Source organism: Balaenoptera ricei, chromosome 5 (assembly GCF_028023285.1).
Source record: "Balaenoptera ricei isolate mBalRic1 chromosome 5, mBalRic1.hap2, whole genome shotgun sequence".
NCBI classification, from domain to species: domain Eukaryota; kingdom Metazoa; phylum Chordata; class Mammalia; order Artiodactyla; family Balaenopteridae; genus Balaenoptera; species Balaenoptera ricei.
This window is the reverse complement of record NC_082643.1, coordinates 72,427,245-72,442,174: the sequence shown is the minus strand read 5'-3', so window position 1 is coordinate 72,442,174 and position 14,930 is coordinate 72,427,245. Positions and strand designations below refer to the sequence as shown.

General features: G+C 35.9%; 1 protein-coding gene across 1 annotated transcript; it reads left to right on the top strand.

Annotated features, from left to right (window-relative positions):
* The first annotated feature begins 12,976 nt into the window (after positions 1 to 12,976).
* Positions 12,977 to 13,924, top strand: LOC132366521 (ribonuclease H2 subunit B-like). Its single transcript, XM_059924122.1, is given in 2 exon segments — positions 12,977 to 13,193; positions 13,195 to 13,924. Coding segments are annotated over 2 exon segments (918 nt in total). The 5' UTR covers positions 12,977 to 13,005.
* The last annotated feature ends 1,006 nt before the right edge of the window (positions 13,925 to 14,930 follow it).

Here is a 14,930-nt window from a genome sequence, read left to right as displayed (position 1 = left end):
ACAAAAATAAATGGCTTAACTCCAGGATAGTAAATTCAAATGATAATCAGACCCAAGAAAGGCAAGTAAGTGCAATGGGCAAAGTAGATACTGAGCCACACTGAAGCATGTTTTCTCAGAAAAGCTGCCCATGGATTGCTGCCATTTGGTAATGGAGGTCCAGAGTTCCCAGATCTTCTAATTTTCTAAACAGAAACAAGAATTTAGATGTTTATGTAAAATATCTATTATTTTTTTCTAGTGTCGGAAATTATTTAAACGTTCTTAAACATGGTGTAAATCAAATAAACACAACTCTGAGGCCTATGCATCCTGTGAGCTGCTACTTTACAATCTTTGGATTATTAAACGCTATAGAAAAAAATTTAACACTTTATGATTCTTCAGATGTTTAACATGCTGTAATATTTTTCTCATAAAGCTGGAGGCAATTATTACACCAACATTTGCAATTTTATGGGGAAACTGAGGATGAGGGAAGCTAAATAATGTCTACACAGTCACATAACAATAAGCAGAAGATTTGGTTTCAAAACCAGGTTTGTTGCCCTCCAATGTCTGTCCATATCCTTTTCTAATAGGCAACATTTTTTATCAAAAAAAGGATATATGAAAAAAGAGAACTGTACTTTAGACCTGGGAGGGTAGGTAAGACTTGGGTACCCAAAAGGGAGATATAAAATGGTTTCAGTTAGAGGCAACATGTGAATGCTGGAGGAAGGCATGAGCATGGTATTTTTAGAGACTAACTTGGAAACTGCACTGGTGTCAGTAGACACTTCACAGTGGGAACCAGGGAAAGTGGATTATATATAATACATAAATAATATTTAATTTAACATTCACCACAAAACAGAACATCGAAAGCTAGTAAACTTAAAGAAATTGCTTTTTTTATTCACGTTAGTCTTCAGTGTCAAGCAATGATCAACAACCACCTTTACTGTCATTACTATTTTAAAGTTACATTTCTTAATTTCATCTGGAGATTACTCAGTCGCCCTACAAAGTGTCTTACACTGATATCTCAGTATGATCTGCCCCCACAAAAGTTTACGAACTGCCCTGATCACTGCAATGAAACTAGTCTACCTTCTTAAACAAATAATTTGTTAATTGCAAAAACACAAAAAGAAGACTGATTCCTTTAAAAATCAAATTGTACTATCCCCCTTTAAATTACCTAAACTTTGTGGGAAAATTCAAAATAATATTTTCATGAGTAAGGTTATGTATCTCAGATCTAGCCTTGGAGAGATAGTCCAGTGTTGCTAGAACTTCTGATATTTTTCTTCAAAAAAAAAAAACAAAACTGGAAAGCTGGGGTTTTTTAAATGTAAAGTCTCTTAATTTTTCAAATCTTGGCTCAGTTAAGAAAATAACTTATAAGCTTAAAAAAAAAAAAATATATATATATATATATATATATATATATATATGTATGTATGTATGTATCTGCAGACCCCCTAAAGGAAATGGAGGAATTAGCTAGAGTTGGGTCAGAGTAGGGAAGAATTGCAGCAATGTTCAAACATTGCTATAAGAACCTTTGTATAAGAAATGGCTTATACAAAGGTGAGGAGGAAAAAGACTACTAATTACATTCGGGAAACAGAAATGTAACTTGTTAACTTTCTTTACCACAACCCTCCTTGCCTCCGTCCCCCAACTTCCCAATAAAGTTAAGAAAATATTGCAGCATCACTTATATTTTAAGATATTTTAATAAACCAGCTGAAGCAGCATGTGGGTTTCAGGCCATTTTCATTCATGAAAAGATTAGCTCTGTATTAAATACATTTTAAACTGAGAAAGAGAAAAGATATAGATATTATTCTAGAGATTTAAAGTACTGCATCTCAAATTTACCTAATTATTTGGTTTGGTATAGTTAGACACACCCTAGAGGAATATCTAAGAAGTTCCTAGGAGCAGGAGACTTTTTCAAACATTACAGCTGTTCCACCCAATTCTAGAAGATTCAGATGGGTGCCGTGTGTGTATGTGTGTGTGTGTGTGTGTGTATGTGTGTGTGTGTTTGTGTGTGTGTAAATTTGTCTGGGTTCTGGGGATTGTAAGGATTGACAATCACAGCCCTAGCCCTAAGCAACTGACATGCAAGTATCTTATTCCTCAGATATATAAATAAATTTAAAACTCTGGAAATCAACGTAACTAGTCATGACAGTAACTAACATGTAGGACAGGCTGACCACTTTTCTAAAGCCATTTTATAAACATCATTGATCGCCCCTTATCCCAACCTTGAAAGATGAATGCTGCTTACTGCTTAAAAAGTGTGTATGTATGATATTCCTCTGATTATTATCCAGTAGCTGGCAGAGCCAGAAGCTCAACTTAGATCTGCTGACTTAGCACAGAAAAAATGCTCTTTCAGAGATAGTGTGTTGTCCTTAACATATGTGGATGAATGTGATGGGGAATGCACGGTTAGATGAATGAGCCCTCACGCTGGGTTCCATAAAAGCGTGAGATTGTTGAAAGCCTCTGTCTCTCACCAGAAATGTGGTCTCTTCCTGCCAATGAGCTTGTCTCCACCCTAACAATCCATACCCTGATCTACCAGGCTTCCTCCTTTTTCTTAGCCACAGACACAGCCTCTTCCATTTCTCCTAAATCCTTACTCAACTGCCTCTTCTACTCCCTCTTTTTGGACTCACAGATTCCTATCAAAAGGAACTCAGATTTCTGGAGTCAGAGATCTGTGTTCAAATTCTGAATCTGACATCTACAAGCTCTGTGATCCTGAAGAAGGTAAATACTGTATCTGAGCTCTAGCTTCCTCCTCTGGAAAATGGTGCTGGGGAAAGAGAATAAGTAAAAAATTATAAATTAAATATGATAACCTAAGAGTCATGTCTGGTAGCTACTGCTATTATATACTATGTCTTTAATGACATATTGTACCCTCAATTTATCTGATTTTTGGGAATACATATCTCCGTTTCTCATTTCTATCACAGGAAGGCCATTCTTCACAAACTATGTCAAATAGAGAAGTTCTATAGCATGAGTAAAGAAAATGAAGTCAAATGTCAGAATGTCAGAGTCTGAGTTCATGTCTTCACCTCTTCCTAGCTGTGGAAACTTGGACAATTTACTGACTCATTCTATGCCTAAAATAGGGATAGCAATGCTACCCATCTCATAGAGCTTTGGTGTTAATTTAATTAAATAGAAAATAAAGTAGAATGCACTTAAATTATGGCAGGAGCTCAATAAATTTTGCTATTATCTGTTAGTAGTGATATTATTTCCTTCTTTATTTAAACCACAGTCACATTCTTTTGGTCAGATTATCAGGGGACTGAAATTGATGTCCAGTTGGTAAATGGATCAAAATATTAAAAACCATAAAGAGAAAAATATATTTTTCTTTCAGATTACAATTTACTTTGTGTCTCAAATCAAATTGAAGCAATTCTTTTCTGAGTCTTGGAACTTTAGCTTATCCATCTATTTTTTCCCTTTTAAAAAATACATTTGGCTCATGTTTCTGTGAAAACTAAAGTCAATGCATAATTTACAACATACAACCAAAATCAAACATTTAATTTTATGTTTTATTCAAGTAAGAGCAACAGAGCTGGGAGGGGAAAAAAGTTGGAATTTACTTAAATTTGTGATACTTTTAAGATTCACAAAATATACTTAAAGCAAAGATGAGGTTATTTTAGTTGCAGTGAAGATACAAGAAGATCCCAAAGGAATGAAGCAGTGAGTAGAATTTCACCCCTAAAAATCTTCACTGGGAATATACTTTTTTCAGTTGCAACAGAAGATACAAAACTAAAAAAACAAACAAGCTGAAAATTAACTAGCCTTCATTTTATATTCCATTTCTATAACTACCAAACAACATATGGCCCATCATATTGATTTTTTGTCTATTTTTTTGGTTCCAAGAGCAGAATGTATTCTCAGCTATATTAATCGTATTTCTAAATAAAGGTTATGCTTTGATATGTAGGTTTCATATAGTCCCTAATACCCTCTGAAAGCACACAGTATTTTTTATCTATGCAGACTTAGACATGATGCTTTAAAAAAAAAAAATTGTAAACTTGGCCAAATATCTGCAAACATAGCGGATGTTTTCTAAAAATTTCTCTCAGCACTGATATTTTTGTGTATTTTGTAAGACTGACACATGCAGTTCTATGCTGGTTGCGTCTCTTCTGTTACGTGTTTGTTTGTACATAGACATAATCATATTACTGTTTAACCAAAGTGCTCCCTACTTGATATATTGGCTGGTCTCCTAAGTATTCTCTGAAAATTACAGGTTCAATCCTACATCTAAATGCTTATTAAAAATACTTCAAGCCTTCCATCTGCTTCCAAGACTATGGCTGGGAACTAAGGCTGAATAATTTATCTCAAACATGTACCTGCTTGTGGGTAACTGCTACACTGCATATAGAGATAACTTCTGCTCATGTATGTGTTTCAAACCATTCATTACCAATTCTTCTTTTTAATTTTCCTCTCTATTTTGCTTTTTTAAATGGCCATTCTGCAGATTTTCTGGAAAGTCATGAGATAAAATAATTACTAAACCAGGAAATTAAAGAAAGGCATTTTAAATCCAATGGAAAGTGCAAAATGTTAGATGTTAATGTTACTTTCAGAGAATGCACTGACCACTCATTTTGCCTGATATCTCCTGAAGCCACTTTTAACCTTTCATTTTTTGTTTGTTGGTTTGTTTCACTGTGTTCTCAGTTGTCCTTGGAAAGAGTTCAGAGTTGTTCCATCTTTTCCATCCTCAGTATCATAGCTGAATTCTAGGCCCTGAACACTTCCAGCTTGTTTTTAACTGACTAAATTACAGTTTTCCCCAACTCTAACCCACACAAGAAATATCCTCTAGATTAAATTTCCTAAAACACAACTTTCATCATGTCATAATGTTGCTCTAGATCCTACTGTGGTTCTAGTGACTATGGGAAAAGCCCACACTCTTTGTACTGACAGGTTCCAAGCCCTGGGAAATAGTATCCCATTTTAGTTATCAATCTAACCTCCTATGACTTCCCAATTTACTGTTGCTCCCATCAGAATAAATTCCTTTGCATCCCCCCATGAGCCATGCTTATTCTACCTGTGATTTTCCTGATGCATGCTTCTTCTATTTTCCCCATCTTTTCATCTGTCCAAATCCCATCTACTCTCCAGGGCCAACTGAAGTGGGAACACTTCAGACACTTCCTATGAGAAAATTCAACTGCTCCAGTCCACAAGCTATATTCTTCTTGGAATGTACACCATACTCACCAACAGACTATGTTATTCAGTGAAGTTTATATGCTGCACTGCATTGTTTCTCCTTTGGAACTATTGCTAGTCCAAAAAGATCATAAGCTGCTTGAGGTGATGTGATATGCCCTATGTTATCTCTCTCTATTACCCATTGTGCTTTTTTCATTGCTGGAAACACACTAGGTATATAAGGACACAAAGTGGACTCGACAAAATCTTTAAAAAAGGGTTTACAAAATGCAATTGTACTAATTCTAGTGTTACTTAAGGATAGATTAATGATTATCTAAGATATGTGAATGAGGCAAACCTACGTTCTTGTAAAAATGGTCAAGTAGAGCTCAAACTTCTATAAACAAAATAATAGGTTAAATATACTGAATGGTGATATTTAAATAATCTTTTGGTAACTCTCTTCATAAAGAGAAGAGGACCACCTGATTTTCAGAGTTTCAAACATACGTTTCAGTTCTATTCTCTTAAAAAGAAAGCTTTTTGATTTTCTAAACTAGGAGTTAAAAAAATACATATAAAAAATACATATATAGGAGGAGAGCAAAATAGACATGTTTTCCAGCTGTGAGAAGGGTACAAATAGAAACCCAGAACAGTGTATCAGAGCACAAATGAGATGCAGGGGTGTCCACAGAGGAAGTCTCCGTGTGACGGAGTATCAGTCTGACCTGGGTGAGGAGGGCATCCACATGGAAGGGCAACCTGGAGTAAGGTGTGAGTTGGGGAAGCATCCGAGCAAGAGAGAGGAGGAGAAGCTCGGCACAGGCACTCAGAGCCAGAGTAAGCAGTGATTCCTGTGGGAAGGCGCCTGACCTGAGATGCCAGCACCTAAGCAAGATGAGGAGGGCATCTGTTCATGGGCGTGGCCTTGTGTCTGGTGTCAGAGCTCGAGCACAGCGAGAAGGATCTTTCTGCATGTAGGCTGGTCCAGCAGGGAGAACCAGGAGCCCAAATGCAGTGAGGAGAATATTTATAAGTGAGGGCAGCATAGCACTGGATGTCAGAGTCCAAATGGGGCAAGGAGCTCGTCTACGGAGAGTGACTTAGGATGCGGTATAGAATCCCTAGTGGAATGAAGAGGACATCCCACATGGGAGTCAGAGTTGGAACAGGGTGAGAAGGACATTTGTGTGGGGTAGGAGTTGAAAAGGAAGACAGGAAATTGGTATATTAAAGACAATATATTTCCTGGGAGAAACCAGGAGACAGGTTTCTCAGAATCAGAGATAAGAGTTAAACATATGCAAAAGGAGAAAACTAAAATAAATCTGGTAGTTTGGGACTGGTATTGGTTGTACTAAGAACTCATGGTTTTCACTACATAAAGAGGAAAAATTATTGACATAAATGAGAGTGTGTTTGTATGTGTGTTATACATATCTATATTCCCTACATTAATCCACTATAAGGCCTGGAAGCACTGACACTCCAAAAGCAATCAGTACACCTAACTCCTGGGTCTTAGCTTCTACCATTCTCCACTAAAAGGAATCAGGCTACTTGAAGAAATGGCTGACTCTGGGCCTGAGACACAGAATGTGCAAGATAAGCTACAAATATCCAATATGGCTATTCAAAATATATAAGGAACTCATACAACTTAATAGCAATAAATAAATAAATAATCCAATTTAAAAAATGAGCAAAGGACCTGAAGAGACATTTTTCCAAAGAAGATATACTAATGGCCGACAGGTATATGAAAAGGTGCTCAGCATCACTAATCATCAGGCAAATGCAAATCAAAACCACAATGAGATATCACTTCAAACCAGTTAGGATGGCTATTATCAAAAAGTCAAAAGGTAAGCATTGGTAAGGATGTGGAGAAAAGGGAACTCTTGTACACTATTGGTGGGAATGTAACTTGGTCATATGGAAAACAATATGGTGGTTCCTCAAAAAATTAAAAATAGAACTACCCTATGAGCCACCAATTCTACTTCTGGGTATATATCCAAAGGAAATAAAATCCATATCTCAAAGAGATATATGCACTCTCATGTTCATTGCAGCATCACTTACAGTAGCCAAGACATAAAAACAACCTAAGTGTCCATCAATAGATGAATGGATAAAGAAAATTACATATGTAAACCAAATTTTCTTTATCCATACATATATCTACATCTTATATATAACATATATAAATTTATCATAAATATATATTTTATATATAAATACATATTATTTATATATGTAATGTATAAATACATATAAAGATATACATACACATGCAATGGAATAGTGTTCAGCCATAAAAAGAAAGGAAATCCTGCCATTTGTGACAACATAAATGAACCTTGAGGACATTACGCTAAGTGAAATAAGCCAAACACAAAAAGAGAAATACTGCATGATCTCACTTACACAGGAAATCTAAAAAAGTCAAGTCCATAGAAACAGAGAGTAGAAGAGTGGTTACTACTGTGGCCTGGGTCTTGGGGGAAATGGGGAGACACTGGCCAAAAGGTACAGACTTTCAGTTTTAAGATAAGTTCAGAATGGTGACTATAGTTAATAATGATGTATTATATACTTGAAATTTGCTAAGGGAGTAGATCTTAAGTCTTCTCACCACACACACACAAAAAAGTTAACTGTGAGGTGATGGATATGTTAATTAGCTTGACTGTAGTAATCACTTCACAATGTATACATATATCAAATCATTGTATTGTACACCTTAAATAAATACAATTTTTATTTGTCAATCATACTTCAATAAAGCTGGAAAAAAAAACTTTAAAGATAAGCCACTGAAAGGAAGTGCTCAAATAATGGCACATATCCTAAGAACAGACAAGTTGGCTTAAGTGGGCTACTGCTTGCCAAATTGGGAACAATTTGAACACAAAAAATAAAATAGAAAGCCTCTAGTCTATATTGATAAAAATTAACAAATTAAACAATAGATTTATGAGGAACGGGATATTTACACAGTTCCAAAGTACCTTCCCACAAAATATAAATTACAACAGGGAAAAGAGTTACTTTACAGTGAAGGAATACAGCAGACACCACATTAATCTAGTAATCAAGGTGAATATCATGAGTAATGGGGCAAACTGAAACCATGCACCACCTGATGGGATACAATGAAAAGATGAAAGCATTCCTTCTGTGGTTTCCTGACAAATCTGAATGTAATCATGAGGAAACAGCAGACCAATTCATATTAAGGGAACATTCTACAAAATAACTAGCCTGCAATCTTCAAAAGAGTTAGGGTCATTAAAGTCAAAGAAAAAATCATGGAAATATTCCAGACTGAAAAAGTCAAAAGAGACAAAATAACTAAATACAATATGAGAATTTTAGCTGGATTTTTTGCTGGATGCAGTTAGGACAATGGGTGAAACTTGAATGGAATCTGAGATGTCTCTGGATGTATCAAAGTTGGTATTTTGGTTTTGAGGGTGGTGTCATGATTATGCGGTAGAATGTCCTTGTTCATAGGGTTTAAACACTAAAGCATTTGGGAATGATAAAGAATCAAATTAGTAACTTACAAATGGTTCAGGGGAAAAAAGCATTCTTTGTACTGTGTTTCCAATTTCTCTTTTAAGTTTGAGATTCTATAAGAAAATCATTAACAATAGATACTCTGAAAATTATTAAAATGTATTAAAATATAGTAATGTAAACCCACATGTATATAAAACAAACTAGAGCAGGGCAGGTTGATGCAAGTACCAAAAAGGAGTGTGTGGTTTTATCTATGCTGAAAATATATGCGACATTTTTTACTCTGAAAAGTCACTACACCTAATTAGTGTTAAATACAACTGATTTTTGATTAGTAAAACTTTGGTTGTTCCAAATCTATTTCTTTTTCTTTTTTTCTTTTTTTTTGACCACGCCTCAGGGCATGTGGGATCTTAGCTCCCCAACCAGGGATCGAACCCGTGCCCTCTGCAGTGGAAGCGTGGAGTCCTAACCACTGGACTGCCAGAGAAGTCCCCCAAATCTATTTCTTAAAAGTCATCTCAGAAAGGCAGTTAGTCTAGCCTGGTAATGACTGGCTGAAGTTCAAATATGGTGGACTGATTTTGTCTTTGCTAACTAGAAAAGTCATAAAAAGTTTTTAGATAAATGAAACACCATAAAAATACACATTCTTGATCTAACAATAAATATTAGAAAACATGGAGCAGTTCAAAAATTTGGGCCAGCAACCAGACGTATGTATCTCTTAACAGAGATTTCACTTCTACTGTATAGAAAGTTTCTCTCCTCTCCTTCCAGTATCACGGGCATTATTGATCAAGAGATGTTCTGAAGCAGCAGCTGGTACAACTGATTGGAAGCTATGAAGAAAATTTTTACTGAAAGTCCTAGAATTTTAGATGTATGTATCCCAGGATAACAAAAATATCTCTTTGACAACCAAAGCTCTCTTCTTTCTAAACTCTATATGTTATAAATAACACCTATGTGAGAACTGAGATCTTATCCCAAGTCACTCTAAAAGAAAGAATGGATTCCCAGGTTACTTGGCTTTTATTCAGCACTACTCCTGCCACATCTCAAAGACAAAGAAGACTAAGGGATGACAAAGATTGATTTCTTTCCTCAACTCCACCTGTATGTGGTCTATACAACACTATAAATTCTGCCAATAGATACATAAACCTGATAAATTACCCTGAACCATAAGCCATTTTAACAGATCCAATTGAACCTGAGATGTAATTCAACTTTTAGTTTTGTAAACTTTTACATTAACATCTCAAGAGGAGTCCTGACAAAGATAGAAAGCCTGGGGCCGCTACTTCCTCTGCTTTTACAGCACAGCTTGAACAGGACATCTTGTAAGCTGAGGTTTTTCCAATGTAGCATGCATATCTGCAAACGCCCAAAGGATATTTAGAGCCTACAAGAAAGCAATCCTTTGAATGCCTTTTGATACAGTGGCCTGCAGAGAAGAGTAAAATCAAATAGTAGACCCTGTCCGTTTCCTTGAATAGTCCCATAGCCCTGGTTCTTAACCCTTTTTCTGTCTGCAATCATCATTATTATTATTGCATGCCTGTACTATTCCTAGTTTTGCAATGGGGAAGGGACTTTTAATAAATATCCTTCACTCGGTCTCTTGGGCAACTTAATCTGAAGGTTATAATTTTATAAAAAATAAGGTCAGTTTCCTCTTATTTTTGACAGGCAGCGAGAAATAAAATCTCTACCTTAAATTTTTGGTAAAAAAAAATCAACGTGTGTTATATTTTCATACAGTTGAATCCTAGGTAAGGCTAGTACCAATCCTGAGTATAATTAAATTGATATCATATCTGGATTAAAATTTTTAATTCTAGAAGAAAATATTTAACCATGTGAAAGACACTATCAATTACTTTGACAATTCCAACTCTTCCTTTTCTTCATGCTTTCTTGAAATTACTTCATAGATTTAATATCTTGGCATATATCTTGGTTGACTTAATTTAGAAAATAATCTCTCTGATTTGGTCCTTTCAGAATTCCTTATCTTTCCACATTTTTTTGCACTAAAATTTTCTCTAAAACTAATTCTTATCTACCAACTTATAAAATGTTAAACATTTAATTACATTGCCTGAATATCAGTTTAAAGTTCTTGCCAGGGTCTGTCTTAGCCCATCTGGGCTGCTACAACAGAACACCATAAACTGGCTGGTTTATAAACAATAAACATTTACTTTTCACAGTTCTGGAGGCCAGAAGTCCAAGATCAGGGTGCCAGCATAGTTGGGTGAGGGTTCTCTTCTGTCACATTCTTATTATATTGTCACATGGTGGAAGGGGCTAGGGAGCTCTGTGGGGTCACTTCTATAAAAACACTAGTCTCATTCATGAAGGTTCCACTCTCATGACCTTAGCACCTCCCCCGCTCCCCACCAAGGGCCCCACCTCCTAATACCTTCACACTGGGCATTAGGACATACGAATTTGGAGGACTAAAGTTCAGGCCATAGAAAGGTCTCAAAATTTAAGTCTGCTTTCAGAATGAAGTTTCCAGTATTATCTTTTTTCTTCTCCCTATATCATCCTAGAACAGGATTATCATAACTAGTATGGAGAGTTTTCTAATCCCTGTCCTTTTTAAGTACTTAAAGGATAGAAAGACATTTTCAATGTTATACAGAAGAAATCAGAAGAGCTGGGTTTGAGTCTTCATTTTTCATAACATATTATTGGATAAATTATATAATATCTTGTCCTCGATTATTTCTAAGTACTGTTATTCCCATTTTAGAAATTGAGAAACCTGAAGCTCCAAGAGGTTCAATAACTTGAGCAGGGTCAGACAGCTAATAAAAGGAGTCATGATTCAAAACTATATCTGCCTATCTTAAATATCTGTGTGTGGGTTTTTTTTAAAAAAAATTTCTGTTCTGTAATGACATCCTTAATTATTCTGCTTAATAGAAGGTTCTAATCCAAGTCATTTCAATTTTTGAAGTAACAGAACACATTCTGTTCAGTTATGCTTCCATGTTTGATATCAGATACTAGGCTAAATATGAAGATGAATAAGATACAACTCTTCCAACAAATTTACAATCTAGAAAAAAAACAGCAAAATTGGCCTTGATTATACAGGGAAGAGGTTGCCTTTTTTTTTCTACTTATCTTTGACATTTTGATCTTTCACTGGAGGTAGAACCTGTAATATATGAAAACACAATGAATTGTGAGAGAAATTTGGTTTCAGGTCACATGCTATCATCATTGGCTCAGTCACAGAGAAGTAGCACACAAAGGTTACCTAAATGAAGCTTTTCCTAAATTGGGTTTCCAGGTCAAGAGATTTCTTTTTCATGTTGGAATAAAAGTATTGAATCAACTACTGGAATTTTCATCATGCATACAACATCTCAGTGTCTATAAGTACATGGTATGGTAAGATTTTCAAAGAACAGGGGTGAAAGGTAAGGATTTAGGGACAAAGACAGACTCATAACCCAGAATGAGAATCTGCACTTGTCCCAGCGGCCATAGAGAAACTGCCAAAGACATCTGACCCTAGGGGTAGTAACTAGTGTAAATTTCAGGGACTGGCTTAAAAATGACTCATGTGCCAGATTCCCTGTTGAAAAAAGCATTATAAAAAAACATTTACTCCAGAACAATGTGAAGAAAACAACTATGGAGACTATAAACAGATTTATTCTCACAACAAATATAATTATTAGTCCTTGGTGTCAATATATATTAATCATAATTATTCACACATTTGTATATTGTGATGAATATAAGCACAGAAATGTAGTTTATTTTTAAAAAATCCAATGCAGATGGTAAATTTAGTCACTGCAAAGGGGCTCTGATTTATAAATTTAAAATGTCAAGATATAAACTAAAACAAAAATGAAATAAAACAAAAGAAAAAGTAACCAAAGATGAAGTTATTTCTCAAACAGGAATAGGCAGTATACCAGAATCTATTTTCAGTCTTTCAGAAAATAAATTGGTGAAACCAAGAGTTCAGTATGAGGAAAAGCCTTTTCACAAATTTAAGAACACTTATTAAAGGAAAAAGAAAACCCCTATCTGTACATGAAGGAGTCCACCTACTGGACAGAACTGTTAACTGGTATGGAAAAAAATATCACAAGCAGGTGTTTTGTACTCTAGGCAGACATTTTCTCAGCAACATGAAAATATAATTGGCTTTTTAAAAAACAATTAGCAGAGGCCTGCGGCCACCGGGACCAAACGGGCGGCATGGCGGGAGGCGTGGACTGCGGAGAAGGGGCTCGCGCCCGGCAGCACGTGTTCCTAGTCCCAGAGTATTTAAAAGATGCTTCAAAGAAGATGAAAAGTGGGCTTATGTTTGTAAAACTGGTTAACCCATGTTCAGGGGAAGGAGCCATTTACTTGTTCAATATGTGTCTACCGCAGCTGTTTGAAATAAGTTTTCAAGGAAAAAACCCATTCTTGGTTTATAAATGAATCAGGAGTTCTTCTTCACTTTGCCACACCCATGGACCCTCTGTTTCTGCTTCTCCACTACCTTATAAAGGCTGATAGAGAGGGAAAGTTTCAGCCCCTGGATCAAGTTGTGATGGATGACATGTTTCCGAATTGCATCCTGTTGCTGAAACTTCCTGAACTTGAGAAGTTACTTCCACATGTGACAGAGGAGAAAGAAATAGACAAGAAGAAATATTACAAGTACAGCAAAGAGAAGACATTAAAATGGCTGGGAAAAAAGGTTAATCAGACTATGGCAGCATTAAAAACCAATAATGTAAATGTCGCTGCCCGGGTACAGTCTACTGCATTTTTCTCTGGTGACCCGGTTTCCAGTGACAAGGAAGAGGATTATATTTGTTATACCCATGGTCTGATATTTGATTACATCCCTGAAGAATTAAGTGATGACTTATCTAAATATTTAAAGCTTCCAGAACCTCCAGCTTCAGTACCAAACCCTCCATCAAAGAAAGTAAAGTTATCAGATGAGCCCGTAGAAGCAAAAGAAGATTACACTAAGTTTAACACTAAAGATTTGAAGACTGTAAAGAAAAACAGCAAAATGACTGCAGCTCAGAAGGCTTTGGCTAAAGTTGACAAGAGTGGAATGAAAAGTATTGATTCCTTTTTTGGTGTGAAACATGTTAAAAAAATTGGAAAGATTTGAAACATTGAAAATTAAATTGAGCAAAAATATTTGCCTTCTACATGTCCCATTTTCATCCTTCCTCCATTCCACTGTACTTCCTAACCCTCAATTACCACCTTTTGAAAAAAAGTAGGAAGGGGGCAATTTTCAGATTCACTTGAACATGTCTTTGTGTTTGATTTTTGTGTTTCCTGAACAAAATATGGGAAAGTAATTGTGTAACTTCATGGCTTGTGGACTCTGGAGTTTTGTTTGACATCATGAAAAGTAATCAAGTGAATAGAATTAACCTCTAACATCACAATTTCCTCAATAAACTGATGTGTGACAATAAAAAAAAAAAAAAATTAGCATTACAATTCTAGCAAGAGGCAAGAACCATTAAGTGTACCTCAGTCTAGGAGGGTTTAATATATATCAAACCGAAAGGAAGGAAGGAAAGGAGAGAGGAAGGGAGGGAGGGAAGGTGTGAATCTCATCTCTTCTTTCTAGACTCTTCATGTTTCATTGTGTTCATTTTTTGCTGAGAAGCATTTTAGGGCATAGATTTTCATGTGCATTTTCCATAGGAAGATACTATGTCCTCCAAGCCCGAGTATTAGGAGAAAAAAAAAAAAAGTGATAGGTGCTAAAAAAGAGGAAAGATTGTCTTATGTCCTTCATCTATACACTGCCTGCCACCCAGGACTCAGAGGTTTCATCTATTTATGTATGTAAAACTACTTTACAAAGTAAATATCTCATACAGATATAAGACAACTGAGTCACAAATGAGTCTTGTTTGACAATTCATACCAAGCAGGCAAGCAGTCTTACTACCTGATTCCTCCCTAATTACCTCACAGGAGCAGAGTTAGCCTCTGCACCCTAGAGGCAGATTGAAGAATAAAAACTTAGCCTGGTCCAGGGATTCTTTGCCACCTCCTGGACATGTCTCACTCCTGTTTGGAACTATTAATCAGGCCAGAACCAGTAGACTGCCAACCCTTGCGGAAGGCATCAACGTTCCAAAATGGAAGGCCTG